The sequence below is a fragment of the Gobius niger genome (assembly GCF_951799975.1).
Source record: "Gobius niger genome assembly, chromosome: 1".
NCBI classification, from domain to species: domain Eukaryota; kingdom Metazoa; phylum Chordata; class Actinopteri; order Gobiiformes; family Gobiidae; genus Gobius; species Gobius niger.
Genome location: NC_136852.1, coordinates 66540054 through 66555906, shown reverse-complemented (window position 1 = coordinate 66555906; position 15853 = coordinate 66540054). Strand labels below are relative to the sequence as shown.

Sequence of the window (15853 nt, the reverse complement as noted above, 5' to 3'; positions counted from 1 at the left end):
CGCGGAGCAGAAATCACAAATGCAGCTCGCTGAAAAAGGCAAACAATTCAGCTGCACAGGAGAGAGGGAGGTCACTTCCTGTTTTCACGTTGCCATGACGAACCACAATGACGAACCTCAATGACGAACCTCAATCACGAACCTCAATGACGAACCTCAATGACGAACCTCAAAACAATCTCAGAAGACGACCTTGTGAAGAAGAAAATGCTAAGAATTAAGAGCGGCAATTTTGAAGAATTTATAATATAAAATGTATAATATACTATTCAGCTGTTTTTGTTTCCTTCATAATCCCATGTGTTGTTCATTCATAGTTTAATGGCTTCAATGAGAATCGTAGTGTGTTAATCATGTTGGCAATAAAGAAAAGCCAAGGCATAAAAAGTGTGTCCAAACTTTTGGCCTGAATTGTACATGTTTTAATGGAAGGGGAAACTGGACCCTGGAGGAAACTTACTTCGACACATGGACTGTAGCATCCGAAAGGAATGAAAAGCGTACAAGTGGTTGTGCCGTTTATCCGTTTTATTTAACCATTGGTCCATTTTCTATCGTTAGAGCTAAAAGTTCAAAACACTGAGTCAATACAAAACAATACCGTGAATTACACCCATAAACAAACTTACCTTTTGTCCCCATTCCAACAAGGAGCTAGAAACCATGCTGCGTCCCCTCCCGCCATGACACATTTAAACACTTCCGTATACAATCAATGGGAAGTGACGCAGACCAAACCGGATGCATATAAAAAACAAAGTAAACCGTCCTTACATGGACATAGTAAGGCCACAGTGAGTTTATAAAAATCCAAGACCTTTTTGCTGTGAGGCAGGAGCTACTATGCCAAACTATGTTGCCCTAATGCACTCCTAATGAGTATGGATGTCATGTAAAAGTCTAAATAGTCATCCTTTCATTAAAACAAAGTATGTGGCTTTTGTCAACATGATTTTATCAGGCATGTTGGCCAAACCAGTTCTCCTGAAATCAAAAGACCTTGGTTTTGCCTGTCAATGTCCAGCAAAATCCAGCACAACAGCATTCTTGTCTTGGCTCCGATATGATTTTGCCAAATACTATTGCACTGCCTATCAAACAGCCTAAACATCCGTTAAAGCCCTACAAAATAAAATGAAGGAACTTATGTTTACTCCTTTCTGGGGGAGGACGCCCAGCCCTCAATATGTACAGACCATTCGCAAATATTTGTTCAAAAGAGCACATCAGGGTTAAATCAATAAGAGAACATACAAGAAGCAGGGGTAGGTACATTTGACTTGGGCCAATTCTTTCATAGTAAAAAGATGGGGGCACAACCTTGAACAAGACGTATATGTGTTATAGGCACATACAGACCATTCTCAGTCATGTGACTTTTGGTTGGTAAAAGGCTGTTTGGAACTGTGCCCAGTTAAATACAAATTAAAATGAAACCTCAAATGAATGGACAAATCAAATAATAACATAACATCAGGCACTGTGTAGTGGTGGGCAGAGTTCCAAACAGCCTTGTGCCAACTAAAAGTCACATGACTGAGAATGGTCTATATGCAGTCATAACACATATAGGTTTCTAAGGGTAGGTCTTGTTCAAGGTTGTGCCCCCATCTTTTTTACTATGAAAAAATGTAACCAAGTCAAATGTACCTACCCCTCCTTCTTTTATGTTCTCTTATTGATTTAACCCTGATATGCTCTTTTGAACACATATTTGTCTTCACTTTGCTGTTGTCCATCTATCAACGGGATCAGATTGGACAGCCGCCCTGCGCACTGTCAAAGAAACACCTGTCCTACGCTGCTTCTTCCTCTTTTTATCTCTGTAGATGTTATCGTTTTAGTTTCCCTGAGCAAACTCCATTCAGTCCCCTGCTCCTCTGAACAGCTTTGGTGATATGACAGATCTGAGCTGATTCAAGGACACACGTGAAAATTCAAACTGTTTGTACTGCACATAAAAGCAGCGGTCTTTTGAAACTCTGGAGTGAGGCAGGCTAAAAATAGACCGTGTCTGGCTCTAGACAGGTTTTTTACCATTTCTATCTGTGCTTGTGCGCAGAGGAGTTAGGCTTTAGAACAAGTTTGCAGGACAAGAAAATACAAGAATAAACATGTTTAGTCACACTGTGTGGACAATGTAAAGCTGCCATGTTTTTAGTTCACCGGGTTATGATGACGTACGTCAACAAATACCCATGTTTCCAGTGCCTGTAATGTGTAATCAGTGCAGCCCTAGTGCCATTGGAAATTCTATTACTTATGCCAGACTGATTTTGGGTCCCATTTCAGATGGAGAGATATTGTTTAATAGTGGAGATGAGTTGTCATAATGCTGTTTATAGGACCACAGTTTTTTTTAAATTTATTTTAATGTATTTATTTATTTTTATTTATTTATTATTTTTGTTTGTTTTTTAAATTATTATTTTTTTTATTTATTATTATTTTTTTGTTTGTTTTGTTTTTGTTTTTCCGGCGGGGTTGTTTTTTTGTTGTTGGGGGGAATGAAAAAAAAAAAAAAAAAAAAGACCTTTGTTGTATCTTGTTGTTCTAAAATGTCAATAAAAAAAACAGCCCTGATTGCAATGATTTCAGTATGAGAAATTCTTCTGTCTGGAGCAGTATGGTGGTTAGTGGATGATCTGAGCGCCTTCCTCAGATTTACCTTAACATATACAACCCTTGCTATAATGCTAGCATATCTCACACTTCTCTATAATGCATTTATAACACATACCTTTTAGAGCAGGGAGTTGCTGCAGCATTCCAATATAATCGAGGAGTGGGAAAAATGCGGGAATGATTTACATTAAACCTCAACAGTGGTTATTCCCAGATTAGTGCAGAATTATTTCCCCCCCAACAGTGTGACAGTGGCTTAGTCGGTTAGAGCGTTTGTTCGCTAATGGACCCAAATGTGAGTGGATGTAACTGTATCCCTGTGCCCCTCAGCCGCAGTCGTACGAAGCGGTGGAGCCGTTGGACCTGGAGGAGTTCCTCATGTCCCAGTTGCACAGTGGAGACTCCGCCCTGATGCAGGAGCTCGGAGACTTCCCCGACGACGATCTGCACGTGGAGCAGGTGGACAGGGAGTGTCGCACTGTCCGCCACTCTGTCCCCGAGGATGGGTGGGTCTACGGCTATTTATCATTTGCTCATTGGCACTGTATTATTGTACTTTTAGCTACTAATCTAACATTAAATAGATACTCCATAAGGACTGAGCAAAAAACAAAAGTTAAGACAGTTGTTTCCCCTCATCATAGTCGGTAGTTTACAGACCAGCAGTCGCCCCTGTCAAGTTCATGATTTGATTAAAATAATAAAAATGATCCAAAATGTGCTCAAGGCTGCTCAGTCAGTTTGAGTTATGTAAGTGTTGCTCCAGCCTTGACCATGACAAAAAAAGGAAAACACAAGAATGGAAATCTCTCTCTTATCTAAATATGTTAACAGTCAAGCTAATATATATTCTCTCTGCAGCGTGGAGTTGGATCCTCACGTGAGAGACTGCGTGAAGAGCTACACCCAGCCTTGGATTGTCGTCACTAGAAGGTAAACAATGTTCACTTCACGCTAGACATTTGGCCTTGTGATTAGGTGCATGTTCGTTTCAATGTGGTATTTACTCCAGCAATTAAATAGCAAACAAACTAAATTGTAGCAACAGTAATTATATTACATTTTTTAAAATAGTTTCCTGGTGTTATACAGTCTGATAAGCACATTAATTAATACTGCAAATTTTTTGACCTCATTTATGGTTTACTACAAATTAAAACAAAAACTAGTCTTCTCAAAAAGCACAAATATACAAAAGGCAGAATCATTTTTTCACTAAAGCTTCGAAATGTCTATTCTTTGATTGGCAAAAGCTCTTAAAGGGGGGGTATTATGCAAAATCGACTTTTTCATTCCCTCATTAAAAACATGCCTGAAGTGTTGCCTTAGCACATTCACGTATTTTCGAGTAGTCCGTAAAAACTCTGATGGCAGCCATTTTAGGGATAAAACGCCTGATTCCTTCAGGGAGCGCCCTCGACCTCCAGGATACGCCTCCGACCTTTCGTCACCAGCCGAGTAACCAACCACTGCCCCTCAGCAGAACCCCCTCCCCGCAGTGTCTAGCCCTAAGATGTAAACAGAGTCATCATGGAGGTTTAGCTTCATGTGTTGTGAACTAGAGTTACAGCAGACTTTTACAAAGACCGAAACACCCAGGATTCAAACCGGTGACAAGAACGCTTATTTCAGCGGCTGGTTCTGAGCTGGGAATGTCTTGGGCCTTGATGATGCACAGAGCCTCCGGAGAAAGCTAATGCTAAGCTAAACCTCGAGTCATCACGTGGAAACGAGAAATATGCACAAATAAAGTCAATAAAAGCACCACATACATAAAGAACCGTTTAACAATGATCACACACGGAGCCTGGCTTGTTGATTTGGAAGTTTATTGCTCACATTTCATCTACAATGGGTCATAGCCGAGTGGTTTTCTCCCGGAGCTAACAAGCTAGCCGCGACAAGCTAACGGGAAAATTCACTGAATACAAGCAGCATATTATGCATTGAAAACGTCACTAAAACAGGCAAGCAGCCTTTATGATGATCACACACGGAGCCTGGCTTGTTGATTTTGTAGTTTATTGCTCACATTTCATCTACAGTGAGTCGTAGCCGAGTGGTTTCTCCCGGAGCTAAGGCACTATTCGCCGCGACAAGCTAACAACCTTCACCTTCTCAACATTCATTGAAAACAGGCAGCATATTATGCACAAATAACGTCAATAAAGCAGGCAACTACTCGAAGCAGCCTTTACGATGATCACACAATGAGCCTGGCTTTACACATTTGTGGTTTATTGCAGACTTTTCATCAACAATGAGCTGTAGTCGATTATAACAAGCTAACGGGTAACCTCGAAAAACCACTGTCCACCTGCACAGATAATGTCCGCCTTTGAATCGTATGGGCTCCTGCAGATCCTGGTGTCCATTGGGGTATAGTTAGAGATCCATAGGGCATGGCAGTTGCAAAGAGAGAGCCTCCAAACAGCAGTTATTTTCCAGGCAAGAGCCCCTTCCAAGCGTCCGGGGTGGAAGGTTCGTCTTCAAATCACATCCTGTGTGGCCATTGTTCCCAAATTGATAAACAGTAGGTCCTTTCCAACTATAAAAAATAAAATGCACCGATCGTAGTTTCAATACTGTGGAGAAAGTGTTGTGATGCCACAGACAGCGTGTGGAGGGGGCGTGTCGGAAAGGGTCAGAGGTTCTTAAAGAGACAGAGGCCTATTTCAAGCCATTTGCTACCGCCATTTTGAAAGAGCAATTTTATACAAGGCAGTTATTCAAATTTACTGCATTGACAGACCAACAGAAGGTTTCGTCATCATTGTAGTGTGCTATAGACTGGTGCTATGTGGCTGAAAAAAGCATAATACCCCCTCTTTAAAAAATGTACAGAAAAAAGTATTTGTGTATAAAAACTTGGGCTGAACGATGTTCATGCCAGATATCTCGATATCAATACGATATAACTATGGGTTAGTGGAAAACCAAGCATTTTTCAGAAAAATAGACATAATAATAAAGAGTGCAGTTTTATTGATGAAAATCTATATCGTTTATGTCTTACTTTTTTCGATTTTAATTTTTGTAATGTTCATATCTTAATATCAATATGACAACGGTATATCATTGCTTGTTCCATATTAATATCTTGAATGTTCATATCTTGATACCGATACAATAACAATATATCTTTCAGCCCTAATAAAAACCCATAATTTTTTGTGTCTGCGTACATTGGTGTATGAATGAGAGTATGAATGGGTTAGTGGATCCTTGCTGTAAAGTGCTTTGACTGCCTAATGTAGGTGGAAAAGCCCTATATAAGTTGAGACCATTTACCATTTGATAGTAGCCAAATGAGTTGAGGTATTTCCTGGTTCACTGTTTTGAGTTGTATTTTCACACTGTTGCCAACAGGTTAAACCTCTGTCTAGGAATTTGCATTCTATTAAAACCGGAAACCAGTGTTACTCACTGTGGCAAATAAAAGCCATTGCGTAAGCTGCAAGTGTTAAGTGCTGCTACCTCGTGATTAGAGGTGCAGAGGTGTATCAGTAGCCACCATGCCTGTTTTTCCTAGTGTCTGCCTGCTCGCTGATGTCATTGTGTCTCTGTATCTCCGTAGGTGCCAGGGGGATGGTTGGAGCTCGTACTCGGAGAGAGTCGTCCTTCACAAACTCCTGCGTAAACAAACATTCGAGTCTGACGTCCTGCCCGAGAGACAACAGACACCTGTAAATACACTTCCATTCCTCTGACAGCCGAGAGAATTAGCAATGATAAACAACACAAAACGCAAGCCTCCATTTTTATCCAACTGCATGCTAACAAATTGCTGGTGCTTTGACGAACATTTTTTTTAGAGCAGGTTAGATACAAACGGCATCTCTGGAATCGCCCATATATGGTCATGTTTGAAAACAGTTAAGTGGGAAAACAATTTGGAAAGGAGCAAAGAGGTTCAACAGCCCATAAATACATAACTAACGGAGAACGCTAACATAATTCTACATGTTAGCATTGGGCTAATGCTAATGGTTAGCTAGCGCTAGCTACAACTGCTGTTTTTTCACTTCTGCTGAACCATCTGCAATGAGAAAATATCCATATGGGCCCGATTTACACTTGACTTTATTCTATTTTCCCCCTCGGCAAAGCCACGCCCCCTCCTATGACAAGATGCCGTCTGTCTCAGTGGCTGGAAAATGGTTCAATAATATTTATGGGCTTTGAAAATACTCATTAGAATGCTTCAGGAAACATAATTATCAACTCATCATTCAATCATGCAACTGTCAAATACTTCTCCAGACATGAACAAAAAATATTAAAGTAGGTGATGACATTTGGCATCACCTAGGCATGGTTGTGATAACTTTATGCAAGATGCTCATGAGTCAACAGATGTGGTTTTCCTGTGTGGGTTTGGTCATTCAAAAGGGTAAATCCTCTTTCATTAGCAACATTGTCCCACAGACAGTTGTCTTCATTTATATGCAACTGTTGTTGATGACAACGATGAACAAATATGCCAAATTAATGGTTGTCAAAACACTTGACACAACAATGTCACTTGACGTCCGTGACATCTGATCGGACTATTTCCAAATAAGGATGTCTGACTGAGAGGCAGCGATGCACAGTAGTTACCATGTTTGAGAAAAAAGAAAAATGGTTCCATTGTAAGAGTAGGTAGGTTACACTTCATAATAACTACACACTATTAAGGCATTGGTAAATAATTCATCCTTTATAAAACACTTGCAAAGCTTCTCGAAGTACCTGTTGGTCTGTTATATCACTGATTTGTGAATGAACATTACACATTCCTCCAGTACCAGACCCAATCTAATATGCATTTATAATCTACAGTGATCCATGGGTTCTTCTTCAACCCTTTCAACTTAAGCCCTTGCTAATTGTAAAGTTCCCACTGTCCGAGCGCCAACTCTTTTGTTTCCTAGTTAAATCCCTTCCCTCATTAAGTAATGCCAACCAATCCCAATGCTGCCCCGCTCTTCTCCTCCTGCGCTCCTGGCTTTCTATCCATCCACCCCTCATCACCAGCGCCCCCCACCAGCCCATTGCCAATTCTGGTCAGCCATCCCTGGCCAAAACGAGCCTATTAGAGCCCAGAGCTCCCCACGATGTGTGCATGCCAGTGATGGAGTGATGGAGGGAGAAAGAGAAGCACTGTTCGCACTTTAATGGCCCTCCTCTCGAGCTCCAGCTGCTTTAGAGCCAGCCTTAGGGACCGCCATGTGAGGGTTGTTGACCGGGAGAGGCTTCGGCAGCTCCGATGAGTGGTCAGTCCTTGCCTGTGGTGGTGGAGCAGAGTGATGCGCCATGGCAGCTAAAGAGACAAGGAGAAAAGATGGGCTTGTCATTGACTAGTTGTCAAACTAGCATCCAAACATAAACCATGTATCTTTTTCCCCTTTTCTTTTTTGTTATTTCGTGGCTTACTAAATTATTAAAATTTCCCCATAAGAGTAGCACAAAAATAAAAAGCTCCATGAATCACTTAACCCAATTTGTCCAAGAACTCCTTCTTTTGCCATAATTTACTGTATCTCCTGCCTGTTATTTACGGCAATAGTAGCTGTAGGGTCCTCTCTGTAATGCTTTCATTCTGTCTGGGAAACCAATAGCCTGCTGGGAGATCTCAGATTACAAACCTGGTCAGCTAATGTAATATCCGTCAATATTACTATTAGTGAGCTGTAACTAATACTATGTTATACGATCGACTGGAGTCAATGATCAAAAATATGAATACGGTTTGAGTGATAAAAATAGAGTATAATTTTACAAATGGCATGTTAGAGCGTATAAAACCCCTAACTACCATCAAAGAAATGCATATTAGCCAAATAGCTACATATTTCATGCAGGCAACACATGATCAGAGAAACTCAGGGGGCTGTTTCTGCTTTTTTTTTGTCTCCAGGCCAAAACAGTCTAGACATGGTTTCTGCCCATTGGCTGTTTACATATGCCAACTACATGAATTAAAAATATAAAGATGAGACTAGGAGCTAGCTGGAGGAACTGGAAGGGCAGGTTTGAATGGTTAGCAGAAATGTAAATGCATCTCATTTAATGGGAACTGTACAACTGTTTTTACATTTGCGTTCTGTTTTTCCTTTTCATCTGCTAACACCCCTGTCTTGCTGCGCCTTTGCCCCAGGTGAAGTCTCCCTCTCTGGCCGCTCTGAGTGATGACTGCGGGCGCACCCTGACCTCCTCCGACTTTAACCTCCGCTGTCTGACCCCTGACCCCAGAGTGGAGGGCCTGCTGTCGTTCAGCGGTCACGAGGAGCTGGACCGATTCAATGAAGAGGCCAGGCAGGGGCACAGACACCCGGAACTGTTCGCGCTGTGTCCACTGGCAGACGAGGTGTGAACGAGGTTTTGTTGCTATGTGACAAATTTGAGAGACTTTGATGTTTTGCATCAGATGCTGATTTGTTGGCTCATTTTGTCTTTGTGGGGGAGATGTTATAATCAAGTATGCAGTGTGAATACAATTTTTATATCCCAAATCATCTTAAAATTGACACAAAGTAGCCTATTACTCTATTCAAAGGAAACTGTTATTATTCTACAGCTAAAATAACAAACAGCAACATCGAGCAATGACTGTAGGCTAAATACTGGTTTAAAGGGACTATACGGAGTTTAAAAATGTTAAAATAATGTTCCAGCCATGTCCTTATGTGTAGAATGAGCCCAGACCTGTTCACCACAACTACCTCTAAAATCCTGCACTGTCACTCAAAAAGGTGTTGCTTCGGGTCCGAATTGCCGTCATGCACAAGTTTATATAGAAGGTGCAGTTACATGTATGACCTCAGGTGGCAGTAGTGAGTATAAAATGGTTAACTTGCATCTAGCCCCTTTAATATAGAAGGTACACTTACATGTATGACCTGAGGTGGCAGTAGTGAGTATAAAATGGCGAATTTGCATCTAGCCCCTTTAAATAGCACCTTTTTAGCAAATAAATGTAATTTCCTTTCTAAATCAATCTTATTCAAATTACTCGTTTTGTAGACAAGTTGGGGGGCCACAGAGGCACTACAGGGCCCCTCCCCTAAAGCTTGTTTACAACGCTAGTATTTTGGGAACCACTTGTGTTAAGAAGACCTAGAGATATCTTATATATGTGTACATGTATTAAAATCTATGCAAGCCTAACCCTTTTTGAAAAAAGGGTAAGTCGAGACATTGCTGTACTTGTACAATGTGAAAAGAAGAAGAAGAAAGAAACATAGAAACTTGATATTTTGCTTATTGAAGTGGAGATGGACTATAATTTCCTCTGCTTTGTCCTTCCAGGAAGATGCCGTGGAGATCCGACCCATTCCCGACTGTCCCAAAGAGCACAGTGGAGAGCGCATTCTCATCCGGTGCCAAGCTATCAAGTACATGCCATATATTTACATAATCTCTGTAGGAGGGTGACACATGTCTTCTGTTCCTGCCTTTACATGAACAGTTAGTGTTAAAGAAGATTGTTTCTCTGCATATTTTTTAAAAAGGAATTTTGAAAAGGCAGATGAGCGTGTGGGCGGAAGTCTATTATCCCTCTCTTCCTACATTTGACTTGGGAGTGGGACAGACACCACATCCCCCCCCCCCCCCCCCCACCCTTTCAATCTCCATCCCGCTTGAACTGCAAAATCCTTGTATTGACCTCAGTGGTTTTGGCAACTGCAGCCACTTTCTTTTCTAATCCCATTCTAACATGTTATTACTCACTGTAGAAGACTTTCTGCTTTCCGTATGACAATATACTGAAATAGACCGAAGACAGACCAGAGCAGCGTTGTTTTCGGACAGCCGCGTGCTTTATGATGTGTGTAAGCCTGTTTTCCCTTGTGACATCTTAGGTTCGAGATTGACATCGAGCCCTTGTTCGCCACAATGGCCTTGTATGACCTCAAGGAAAAAAAGAAGGTAAGCACAGTGAGAGATAGACATACTGCGGCCTTGTAGATTTAAATATTGTTGTTATAGTAATGTGTTTCATGTCTGGGTACTAATGTAATTTAACCATAATGCCATGCCCCCCCTGCAGCTATGGGGAGGTCTCTTAGTTTATTTTATTTCCTGTTATAGTAAAGGATCAGCGTAATCTACTCAGTTTTAGCTCTCATCATCACATATTGATGCCTCTGGGTGGTGGGTGGTGTTTTGGTTTTAGCGTGACCAAGGCTGAGTTTTCACTGTCAACTCGCTTCACTGTTTGTGCGCAGATTTCAGACAGCTGGGGACTTTTTAGGTGACGGGGCAGGGAGGGTTTAGACTGTGTTTACGTGCTACGCCTCTCACAGAAAGGGAGAGTTGGTCCGTGACCTCGTAGCCCAGCTGTTGGTGGTGGTCTGGTTTGTAAAGGAAGACTAAAAAAAAGAGTTACTCGCATTTCTATCAAAATTACAGGAATGAATACGACTATCTAGACTTAATTTTAGTCAGTGGTTTTAGCTACACATAATATATATATCAATCCATTAAATGTTGTCCGCTTCCTCATCTTAAATACACTTATTATACGGCTCATCACAATGCAAGTAGAACAGAGATACAGATGACATCTTGTCATAGAAGGGGGCGTGGCTTCACCGAGGGGGAAAATAGAATCTTTTAGGAAACACAATTTTTCACTCTTTTTAGCCATTTTCTGGTGAAATATGAACTTATTTATAACATACAAATAAAGTCCAGTGTAAATTGGGCCCATTTGGATATTTTCTCACAGCAGATTGTTCAGTAGAAGTGAAAAAACGGCAGTTGTAGCTAGCGCTAGCTGTTGGCATTAGTCTGATGCTAACATGTAGCATCAGGTTAGCATTCTCCGTTATTTGTGTATTTATGGGCTGTTGAACCACTTTGCTCTTCCCCATGTCTTTGTATCTTTATTTAGTAGAAAACTATAATCATAATTCAGCATTTGTTGAAGTAGTTTTTGAATAATTAGAGAAAGTTTAGATTTTTCTCCAAATTGTTTTCCCCTTAGCTGTTTTCAAACATGACCATATATGGACTAAGTAGTTAGGCTAGCAATAAGTAGCTAGCATTGCTGCAACTAGCCTATCCACACTGCCTGAAATCACAACAAACGTTGGCAAGCAACACGCAAACTTTTGGGAACTATTTGCAGCGGAAATCATTAAATAAACCTTTCAGCCTTCACAAAAGTGTATGAAGCTTATTTTGTATGTGTCCATGTGGCAAATGGCCGTGTAATAAGCGTGATAATGTATAGAACGCTTGACATTATCCGGAAAATAAGTACCGACAGGGCGAACCGGACTTATTTCATCCTGAAGGCCAGTGTTCTATACATTATAATGACTATTATCCCTTACATAATACATGTATCAGATTAGCTTTTCATATTCCACAAATATTAATGCCCCTGGACACGATTAGAATATGCACAATGACCTAAATCTTAAAAATGTATTTTAGACATATTTCCAAAATCGTTCCACATTTGTTAAAACATAAGTTTGTTCTGGAAGAGACCTAAAAACTGCTGTGTGTGAGTCAGTGATACTGTCAAGCTCATTTAGTCACTTAGATTTAATTAAAGTGGAACTAAAAGGCATTTGGCACTGACCTATTTCCCCGTTCTGTGAATGCCTCTTCCATCTTACTGGCCTTAAAATATTTGTCAGCTTTACACGGCCTGCAAACATTCATAGCTGTATCCCATTCTGTCTCCTAGGAAACCAATGGGATGTTTGTTTTAGGTTCACATCTGTAAAATCAGGAGCAGATGTTCACTTAATTCCACATAATGCGGTGCGATTAGTCATGTCCCTTTTATTTCACAGAGTAAGGTAGGGGAACACAGTTTGACCCAAGAATAACCATGATGAAGTTCAATGTTTTCTTCTGGTGATATTGTTCCTATTTATCATCAAAACTTGACAAGTCGATGTTGAAATCTTTAAACTAAGACTTTTTGCTTGAGAATATTCTGGTAAAAGGCTTATAAGGATTATTTTGTTGGATTAATGTCAATCGTAGCGAGTCGAACCTTGACTTTTGACTTGAATATCAGGCTGGTGCTTCTGCTCCTGCTATTTCTCCATGACAGATTTAATTTCTAATCGTTATAAACATAGAAAAATCCTCCAGTGAAGTCTTAAAGGGGCTAGATGCAAGTTTGTCATTTTATACTCAATACTGCCACCTCAGGTCTTATGCGTAACTGCAACCTCTATATTAATAAACTCGTGCATGACGGCACTTCGGACCCGAATTAACACCTTTTTGAGTGACAGGATTTTAGAGGCTGTGGTGAACAGGTCTGAGCTCATTCTACACATTAGGACATGGCTGGAACATGTAGGGGGAGGAAAATATATATATTTTTTAACACTTTTAAACTCTGTATAGTCCCTTTAAGCTCCAACGCAATGTTTTAACACCATATACCAGTCATATTCCATCAGTAATTCGACGTCCACCACGTAATTGTGAAAAATGCACTGTTGTGAGAGGCCCTAAATGGGAAAACATCAGGAGAGGAAGTCATGAATTGGCCTTTTCTCCCTTGTAAATTTCTTCCAAATGTTTAAAGTCTACCTCAAATCTGTTCACAAAACACATGTGATAGTACATCTGAAAAAAACCCTACTATTTGGCTTTCCACATTCTGTCATCTGATTATGTTGACAGCCAAAACTTTGAGCTGACTCTTTCTTGCCAAAAACTCTAAATACTAGACACTAGGGTCAGCACTCCTTTCAGAAAATATTTTGGATGCCTTGTTTCCTGTTGCGTCTTGGACACGGCCAACATTGACATGAATAAGAAGAGGGCAATACAATCGCGGTCACTGGCTTTTTGGATTCGGGTTAACATCTCCTACAAGCTTTGAGATGTGCTCTGATGCGGTCTGTGTAATACGATGATGGGACGACAGCGAGGAGTTAATAGATTTTTTACAGAGAAATATCACATGACATAGACCGCACCGAGCCAAACGGGACATATGGTTCTAATTCTCTTATGTCATGATAGAAGAAACGTGGCTGATGCAATAACAGATATCAGAAAGCTAATAGGAATTTACACGCCACATAGTCACATACATGTTCCTATCTCCGCAACCTTTTTTTGTTTTTTTTAATTCTCAGACAGACTTGAAATGACTTGATATAACCCTGTATCAAAGCGAGCCTTATCTGTCTTTTGCAGATTTCTGAGAACTTCTACTGTGACCTGAACAATGAGCAGTTCAAGAACTTTCTGAAAGTGCACACGCCTCACGTGGACCAGTCCAGCTTGGCCCGATCCGCCATCTTCTCCATCACCTACCCTTCCCCTGACATCTACTTGGTCATCAAGGTGCGTGCAGCTAATCAAAAACGGTTTATAATGTGAACAGTCTATTCAGCCCAGCCTTTAATGTTGCCACTTTCTCATTGTATCCCACACATGTAAGATAAAGTAAGCCTGGTACTGCTTCTTTTGAATGTCATTTTAAGAGAAAACCAGTCAGAGAAATGTGACTTGTGATCTCTTCAGTTCCTTCGGGATAAGGAGAGATGCTTCCAAATCTAGCAGTCGGGTAAAAAAGTTGTTTTGTTGTGGGCGGCCTTGTCCTTTAACACTAACTAAAAGCTCAGTTGCAAAAGTTTGTTCCAATCCGGCAGCAATTCTTATGTTTTCTTTTTAAAGGGATATTTCAGGATTTTTGACATAGGGCCTCATTTCCTAGTTATCCAGAGTGTTGCTGATTTCTGGAGATATTTTTTTTTGTAATTCAAGCAGTTCTTATATTTGAAGAGTTTCGTGGCGCTAGGCTAGTGCAAGGCTAGCGCATTTCTATGGTATCAGCTAGCCTGCATTAAAAACAGTCTGACCCGCTCCACAGAGCACCTGAGGCAAATTACTTATAACACCAGCTAACCATATAAATGTCTGTGTTGATAGAGTAATTTTAACAATTTGGCATTTAAAATAACTTATATTTGAGCAGCATCAGCTTTGTGGTTGTATAAGCTACGCGGCGGCGGAGGGATCTGCTAGAAAATAGTCCCTCAAAATACAATCATTCATGTGATGCAAGGTCAGTTATATTCCAAAAATTACTCTATCGACACAGACATTTATATGGTTAGTCCGGCGTGTAGCGCCCCATTTGAAAGCTAAGACCTTCAAAACTGATGGTAACTTATTTGTCGCGTTTGTCACCGCGTTTTTGTCACAGTTTTGACTTATTTTTTTGTATTTTTTTTGTATTTTTGTTGTGTTTTTGTACATTTTTGTCACTTTTTTGTAATTATTTGTTGCTTTTTCAGCGCTTTTTTGCCGCTTTGTTGTCGTGTTTTTGTCACTTTTTTATCACTTTTTTGCCACCTTTTTGTCACCTTTTTGTTGTGTTTTAGTCGCTTTTTTATTGTGTTATTGTTGATTTTGTTTTTGTCGCTCTGTTGTTTTTTTGTCGCTTTTTTTATCACTTTTTTTTCTAATCACTTTTTTTTCTTCATTGTCTTATTGTCTCTTTTCCGGCACATTTTTGTCTCTATTTTGACACATTTTTCAAGAAGCTTTTTGATTTCGGTAAAGCCAAACTTGAGAAAATGTGCTGTATTTTGACCCACTCGCACATCTTTGAGCAATCTTAAAATAATCTCCAGTAGTGGCAGCTCCCAAAAAGCTCCTTCTTTTCCTTCTTTTCTCCTCCTGTGGTCTCATGTATAAAGGATATTTCTTGCCACACCTCTCAAGTAGAGCTAGTACAGGGGAGTGGGAGGGGCTTACGGTGAGATCGTGTGACAAAAACGTATCTGAGATGATTATCAAATACCTACAAAACGCATAATACCCGCTCTTTGTGAAATCCTTTCATTGTCAAATCATTGTGGAGCTAAACCAGACTGACTTTCTCGCTGTAGACTCTAAGGCTACAAGCAAATAATCAACAATTTATTATACAGGTTTGTATTCTTTTTCAAGTGGCCCACATTTGGAATCATTTTGAGTCAGACATTGACTTGTGACTAATCCCCAAATAAGTTGCAGCCATTAACAGAACCTTGAAGAAAGCTTTTTGGCAAGCCGGGCTACGTTTCCCCATGGCGTAATAAAACCGGTTTACTTACTCTCATCTTATTTTTCAGCTCGAAAAGGTCCTTCAGCAAGGCGAGATCACAGCCTGCGCCGACCCCTACATGACCCTGAGAGAATGTGACTCAGCAAAGGTATGCGTGTCCTTCAGCATCACATTGTTGTAATATCTTTAGAGAAATAC

At 40.4% G+C, this 15853-nt stretch overlaps 1 protein-coding gene across 1 annotated transcript in view; it reads left to right on the top strand.

Annotated features, from left to right (window-relative positions):
• Positions 1-15853, top strand: part of dock8 (dedicator of cytokinesis 8) — an 82498-nt gene that overhangs the window by 16592 nt on the left and 50053 nt on the right. Inside the window, exons 3-10 of the mRNA XM_079553156.1 lie at positions 2956-3131; positions 3487-3558; positions 6203-6311; positions 8768-8977; positions 9919-10004; positions 10473-10539; positions 13795-13944; positions 15723-15803. Of these exons, the coding sequence (XP_079409282.1) occupies positions 2956-3131; positions 3487-3558; positions 6203-6311; positions 8768-8977; positions 9919-10004; positions 10473-10539; positions 13795-13944; positions 15723-15803 (951 nt within the window). The remainder of the gene's footprint in view (positions 1-2955; positions 3132-3486; positions 3559-6202; positions 6312-8767; positions 8978-9918; positions 10005-10472; positions 10540-13794; positions 13945-15722; positions 15804-15853) is intronic.